The sequence below is a fragment of the Microtus pennsylvanicus genome, chromosome 11, assembly GCF_037038515.1.
Source record: "Microtus pennsylvanicus isolate mMicPen1 chromosome 11, mMicPen1.hap1, whole genome shotgun sequence".
Classification (NCBI taxonomy): domain Eukaryota; kingdom Metazoa; phylum Chordata; class Mammalia; order Rodentia; family Cricetidae; genus Microtus; species Microtus pennsylvanicus.
The window spans coordinates 2749816-2757096 of NC_134589.1; the positions used below are offsets into that span (position 1 = coordinate 2749816).

At 46.0% G+C, this 7281-nt stretch overlaps 1 protein-coding gene across 2 annotated transcripts; it reads left to right on the forward strand.

Annotated features, from left to right (window-relative positions):
• Positions 1-316: 316 nt before the first annotated feature.
• LOC142859673 (N-sulfoglucosamine sulfohydrolase-like) lies at positions 317-6280 on the forward strand. Of its 2 annotated transcripts, none has more exons than XM_075989908.1 (3): positions 317-408; positions 2982-3168; positions 5609-6280. In XM_075989908.1, exon 3 carries the CDS (start codon positions 5773-5775, stop codon positions 6166-6168), a length of 396 nt encoding a protein of 131 aa, XP_075846023.1. In that variant the 5' UTR covers positions 317-408; positions 2982-3168; positions 5609-5772; the 3' UTR covers positions 6169-6280. The 2 variants fall into 2 exon arrangements, with proteins under 2 accessions (XP_075846023.1, XP_075846024.1); XM_075989909.1 differs by lacking the exon at positions 317-408 and adding an exon at positions 1069-1117.
• Positions 6281-7281: the final 1001 nt, after the last annotated feature.

Genomic DNA, 7281 nt, shown 5'->3' on the forward strand with positions numbered 1-7281 from the left:
TTGAAATAAGAGATACAGGGCAGCTCCTCTCAGATCCAGATGCGATACAGCCAGCCGCCAGGTCAGACATGCTGAATCTTTCCCGGTAAGCGCACCTAATGGTGCTCCACAGAATATTAGAAATGTGTTAGATCAATATGTAAGAGCTAGCCAATAAGAGGCTGGAACTAATGGGCCAGGCAATGTTTAAAAGAATACAGTTTCCATGTAATTATTTCAGGGCGTAAGCTAGCCAGGCGGGTGGCCGGATGCCAGGGACGCAGCCCTGCTGCTCTTATTTCAACAGCTCTCCCCTAAAATAGCCACAGGGTTCTCCCACAACTGTTGCCAGTGTGCTCCTCATCTGTTGAATACTTTTGTTCCTGTGAATTGACAGGAGGATGGCTCTTCCCATACTGTGTAATTTTGGTGAGTAAAATATGCTTTTTTAGTTAAGTCTTTGTTCCACAAGATGGTGAGAAACTTAGAAGCCTGTTTTCCATCATTAGCTAGCTGACAAGACAGTTGAAGACAAATTAGCCAGACTGGGTGTCCCTGTGAATGGATTGTTAAACTTTCACAGATGATACGCAGGGACAGAATTGCAGGTGTCTGGTCTGTTGAATCAGTCTTGTAGACACAAAAGCAGCCGAAGACTGCTATGCCAGCTTCACTTGCAAGGTCTGGCTGATAACACGGACCAATGACACTCCCTACTCATATTCCTTAAACAATACTTTGTACAAATGTCTAACCTCAATTCATGGTATAAGATTTTAAGAGTCAACTGTTTGTGTTTTAGCTCAGAATATTATATAGGTAACAGGAAAAAGCCATTAACCAAGTCCAGAGAAGAGGATCCCCAGTCATCTCAGGCTGCAGGAGAGTATCACGCAGGTCTTGTGTTACCCATCTTGGACCAGAGCCTCCCCAACGGGGCCTGATGGAGAAAGGTCATTGGTTAAAAAATAAAGAAACTGTTTGGCTGGCCCTCATAGGTTAAAACATAGGTGGGAGGAGTAAACAGAACAGAATGCTGGGAGGAAGAGGAAGTGAGCTCAGAGGCCATGCTCCCTTCTCCCAAGCAGATGCACGTGATGAAGCAAGCCGCCAGGTCAGACATGCTGAATCTTTCCCGGTAAGACCTGTGCTACACAGTTTATTAGAAATGGGTTGATCGGGATATCAGAATTAGCCAGTAAGGGCTAGAGCTAATGGGCCAAGCAGTGTTTAAATGAATACAATTTGTGTGTTGTTATTTTGGGGCATAAGCTAGCGAGGCAGCCGGGGTGCTGGAGACGCAGCCCTACCGCTCCTATTACTACAAAATGGCGCCCAATGTGGGGCAACTGAATCCACTAAAAGCCTGAGAAGGCTTGGGAAAGAGTAAAGAATGTTTTCTTGGTAGCAACAATTTCTCAGGTCTACTCTGCTTGCTAGAGGTAAGCAAGTGCTCTCATCTAAGAGAGGCTTCCTGACTCAGCTTTAGCTGCAAAACACTGCAGCTCATTAAGAGGTCCTGCCACGAAACACTTAAATGGTGTTGATGAAAAGCTGAACACATGCTTTTCGGTTTTCAGCCGTAGCAGGAAAAAAGCTGCGCTGTTTAAAAATGCTGGCTTTCTGGGCTGTCCTGCCAGGGCAAACTCTGACTCTTTTACGCAGGCGGTTCGTGCAGTTTGCAAGCACAGGCTGCTGAAGCTCGCTTGCTGGCAGGGACCTTAAAATGCCATAGAGTTGTGGCAGTAAACATGGCTACAGCCAATACCTCAGCCATGAGGCTGGAAAGCTAAGGAATGGGCTGGATCTAGCTGCCAAAGCCATGGCTTTAATCCCACCCATATTGCTCAGTAATTTAAAGGCTCGTGTGGTCAGAAAAAGAGAGATATACAGTAAAGAGAGATTCAAAGACAAAGAAAATTTCTAAATGGTTTACTGTGTGTTAAAAATATCTGCAGGCTAAAAGTTCTTAAAGTAAAAAAAAAGGAAGAGAGTTGTTGGGTGTGGTAGTACACACCTTTAATCCCAACACTTGGGAGGCAGAGGGAGATTGACCTCTGTGACTTCTAGGTGTGGTAGCACATGCCTTTAATCCCAATGCCTGGGAGGCAGAGACAGGCAGATCTCTAAGAGTTCAAGGACAGCATGGTCTACAGAGTTATTCCAGGTCAAAGATACAGAGAACCTGTCTCAAAAAACAAAAAATAAAAATAAAATAGAGATTAAAATAAAGCACACAAAGATAAAAAAATACACAGAGAATTTTGATACTGTATGCTATTATGCTATGTTTAAATTGTTTAAATGCTGAAAAAAGAGCAACAGCTGCTAAAAGATATTTGTTTATAAATGCTGCTAAACTAATCCAACATAGATATTTTAAAAATGCCTTAACTTCAAAATTTGGATCTAAGGACATGATGCTTTGGAAAGGAGTTTCTTACTTTGTTTTCACAGAGGGTGAGAGTCTGTGGATTGTTTCTATTCCAATATGGTATGATGGACCACGCCCTCCTAAAGGGTTGCTGTGAATACCTTCAGAAAATTGCTTCGCTCAATTGCCAACTGAGATGAAACTAGCACACAGGTTATACCATAAAAGACCTAATTAACAATGCCCCCATTCAACAGAAAGCAGTTTGGAGAAAAAAAACTGCACCCATGTTCCCAAATACAGTTTATAAATGTTTTTTTACATTTAAAGGGTGATATTATATAGGTATGAATAATTTGCATTGATATGGATTTTGCTTTAATGATATAAATTTAAGGTCAATTTTGTTATATGTATATGTATTTCTGCTCTTGATTAAGGTTTTGTGATTGTGTAGTTTATGTAAAAATGTAATGTATATAGGTTGTTAATAGATAATCATAATAGTCAAGTTTGTAGTCATGTTAGTTAAAATTTTCTAGATGTACATAGATATATTTTAGATAGGCATTCTTTATATCTTTCAAAGATTATAAAATATGACATTTTAAATGTTTTAATAACTTAGGGCTTTTCATGACAATGAGACACTCTGCTCCTGGCATCACCAATCTACTTCAAGAGGAAGATGGGCATCGAAGAGGATCCTTATGGAGTTTGATAGATATTTGGGCAAAAAATTGCTCTTGCCTGGACTGATGCATAAACTGGACACAGAGAACCTGCAGAGAGAGGACTGCTAAACTTGCCTAAAGGTGAGATGGTCTTTTGGGGTTCCTGATTCATAAAAGAGTCTGCGAGACATTCTGCAGGACACAACAGATAGTGACTGAACTGCCTTTGAAATGTCCTGCTTCAGAGAAATGTCTGCTGAAAACTATGGGCCTGTAGGCCAAAGATGGATGCCCCAACGGTACAGAGAAACTTTGGGTGACTGTCCAGGCAGCGAGATGTCTTTGTCATTTCTAGAGTTTAAAAGTTGCTTATTTCTTGTTTGCTTAGGTAATATTGTATCTTTCTGGAGTCTTTGATGGAGTTGAAGAATAGTTAGTTATAATTATAGTTTTCCTTAGTTATGATAAAGATAAAATAGATGTAAATATTGTAATTTTTACTTGATAACCATTTTGTTATATGTAATTTTGCTATGTTAAAGTTAAAGCCTTCCTTTTTTTGTTTAAACAGAAAAAGGGGAAATGATGGAGGAAGGTCATTGGTTAAAAAATAAAGAAACTGTTTGGTTGGCCCTCATAGGTTAAAACATAGGTGGGAGGAGTAAACAAACAGAATGCTGGGAGGAAGAGGAAGTGAGCTCAGAGGCCATGCTCCCTTCTCCCAAGCAGACGCACGTGATGAAGCAAGCCGCCAGGTCAGACATGCTGAATCTTTCCTGGTAAGACCTGTGCTACACAGTTTATTAAAAATGGGTTAATCAGGATACCAGAATTATCCAGTAATGGCTAGAGCTAATGGGCCAAGCAGTGTTTAAATGAATACAATTTGTGTGTTGTTATTTTGGGGCATAAGCTAGCGAGGCGGCCTGGGTGCTGGAGACGCAGCCCAGCTGTTCGTATTACTACAGGGGCCCGTAGTCAAGGACCCAGGAAAAGCTCCACTCTTTTCTTTTTGTTTTTTTTTCTTTTTTTTAAAAAGATTTTTTTATTTATTATCTACAGTGTTTTGCCTGCATGCATACCTGCGCCCCATAAGAGGGCACCAGATCTCATTATAGATGGCTATGAGCCATCATGTGGTCACTGGGAATTGAACTCAGGACTTATGGAAGAACAGTCAGTGCTCTTAACCACTGAGCCATCTCTCCAGCCCTCTTTTTGTGGTTTTTTGAGACAGGGTTTCTCTGTGTATCCTTGGCTGTCCTGGAACTATGTAGATCAGGCTGGCCTTGAACTCACAAAGATCTGCCTGCCTCTGCATCCCAAAAGCTGAATTAAAGGTGTCCTGACATGGTTTTGTTAACTGTTCCTCTTGTTGCTGTAAAGAAACAGGTTGTTTTGGTTTGTGGTTTTGGGGAACAGTCTGTCAGGGTGTGGAAGGCGTGTCAACAGGAGCAAGAGCTGCTCACACTGTCCACAGACAGGAAGCAGAGAGCTGCTCACACTGTCCACAGACAGGAAGCAGAGAGCTGCTCACACTGTCCACAGACAGGAAGCAGAGAGCTGCTCACACTGTCCACAGACAGGAAGCAGAGAGCTGCTCACACTGTCCACAGACAGGAAGCAGAGAGCTGCATTCTGCTGTCTGGCTGGCTTCCTCCTCTTCACCACAAATACCTGTGTGTTCACTTTTTGTCAACCCAATAAACTAGAGTCATCGCGGAAGAGGGGATCCCCTTTGAGGCCTGGGAACCAGCCTCCACCCCGACCTGCAGACCTCCTGGGTTTGCCTTATAGGGTGATTCCCTCCAGTGATGCCAGACCAACACAGGGGGAGATCTTGGAGATCCAAGTTTCTCTTAGGCCTCTGACCAAAAGAAGCCAATTTGATCAAGGTGGGGAGTTTGGGAGTTCAGGACCCTGGGCACACACAGACCCCTGGACTCTGCAAGTTATCTCAGGAAACTGTGCTTGGCTGAAGGGTCCAGTTCCCGTGGCCCTCAGTGTCCCAAGCCCTCGCTGGTTTGACCTTCTTATGGTGCTGTGGCCACTCATCTCTATGGGTCCACATTCTCTCCATCAGGGATTCGCAGAATACAAGAGGGCAGACACCAGAGGCACTGGTGCCCATCAGTCTAACTGTAGGGAGGGGAACTGGCACCAGACTCCCTTGGTCTGCTCAAGCCACTAGTTTAAACACTGTATCTCATCTGTAGTAAAATAAAGCTAAATTGTCATTCCCCGAAGACATGGCTCTGTAGCTATATTAGTTACTGTTCTCTTGCTATGATCAAACACCATGGCCAAAGCAACTTACAGATGAGCCCTCCCTACCCAGGGTTCTGACCCATAGGGTTTTAGAAGGGCCCTAGTTCTCAGCAAGCCGGATCCTCTGGTTACACCATTATGGCTCCACAGGCCAGAGGTGACCAATGACAAGAGGTGCAATCCAGTGTTGTTCCTCCCTGCTGGTGATCTGATCACACAGGGTGCCCGTGGGATTTCCAGAGAGGCTGGGGTTCACCCCTTCCGAAGGGCTCTGTGTCCCTCAGGGACCCTACTAAGGGCTATTTCTTTGCAGACCTCACCCCCACCATCCTGGACTGGTTCTCCATTCCATATCCCAGCTATGCCATCTTTGGCTCAAAGACGATCCAGCTCACAGGCCGATCCCTCCTGCCAGCGCTGGAGGCAGAGCCCCTTTGGGCCACTGTCTTCGGCAGCCAGAGCCACCACGAGGTCACCATGTCCTACCCCATGCGCTCGGTACACCACCAGAACTTCCGCCTCATTCACAACCTCAGCTTCAAGATGCCATTTCCCATCGACCAAGACTTCTATGTCTCGCCGACCTTCCAGGACCTCTTGAACCGAACCACAGCTGGCCAGCCCACAGGCTGGTACAAGGATCTACACCATTACTACTACCGGGAACGCTGGGAACTCTACGATGTCAGCCGGGACCCTCGAGAGACACAGAACCTGGCCGCTGACCCACACTTCTCTCAAGTGCTGGAGATGCTGAAAGCCCAGCTGACTAAGTGGCAGTGGGAGACGCATGACCCCTGGGTGTGCGCCCCTGACGGGATCCTGGAGGAAAAGCTCACACCGCAGTGCCGACCTCTTCACAATGAGCTCTGACGGTCCCTGGGGCCGCTGCCAGCCTGCCTCTCCTCAGACGGGAAGGGAGGGAACACCCTTCTGAGGAGGGGCCCCTGGAATGTGGGATGCCACTCCTGCCTCCTGGAGAGGAGCTCAGGCATGCACTCCCGATGTTGTCACCACATCAGGACACTGCTGTCCTCACATCTGCGTGAACTGACCCAGGAGTTCTAGATAAAACTTGGGTGGGCAGAATCCCAAGTTGACCTCCAGATAAAGGGGTAAGGTCTGGGGTTTCAAAGCCCTCTGGTTCTGAAGTCCAGGGATGTTTTCAAGTCCTTCATTCTAATAGGAGCACAGAACTGTGTGCCCTGTGGTCAGTGGGTGAACCACACTGACTGCTGCAATCAGCGTTGGTGGAGAGGAAGCCTTAGGAGGCCCTGGGCTTGCTTTTGCCTCATTCTACCCTCTTCAAGTACCAGCTTGGTCAGAAATCTCACTGGTTCTCAGAAGTGATGAGTTTGATCCTGTGGTCTTTCTGGGCTCAGCTTGTCCTTTCTGAGGGTGACTGAGGACAAGGTGTGACAGTGGTCCCTCTCTTGCCCTTCATTCATACAAAGCCCCAGACTTTCCCTTCCTGCACTTGCCAAGGGTCAGAAGCACAGCCTGCAAACCTAGAAGGACAGGTTCTGTCCCCACCATCCCTCTATTGGGTCTGCCCCCACTGCCCCATCAACTCCATTCTGGGAGATGGGGAGAACCATGGGCCCTTGCATTGAGAAAGCTTTGTACAATAGTACAATAGTTCACAGAACTTTATAATAGCACATTAGATCTTAGACACTGAGACTCAAATATCCTGTCAAAATGACGCATTTATAGCTGGGTGGCAGCTTCACCCAAGCTGGTCATAATGCACTCCAAGAAGGATCAGAGGGTAATGTCAGTTTGAGATTCAGTTCTTCACTCAGGAAGAGTCTACTGGCTCTGTCCCGGACATCTACCAAAGCAACCTGGTGTTTGGGGTGGGCAGGAGGTCATGAGTCAAAGAGCCACTCAGGTCGTCTGCCATGGCAACTTGGTTTGCAGTTGTCTGTGGCAGTGTTTGTCTGTTAACAGTTCTGACGGGTCAGCCATGTCCTCAGTGCTCCG

Excerpts from the sequence above, each read along its gene's own strand:
- LOC142859673 (XM_075989908.1), top strand. The coding sequence starts at position 5,773 with ATGTCCTACCCCATGCGCTCGGTACACCACCAGAACTTCCGCCTCATT.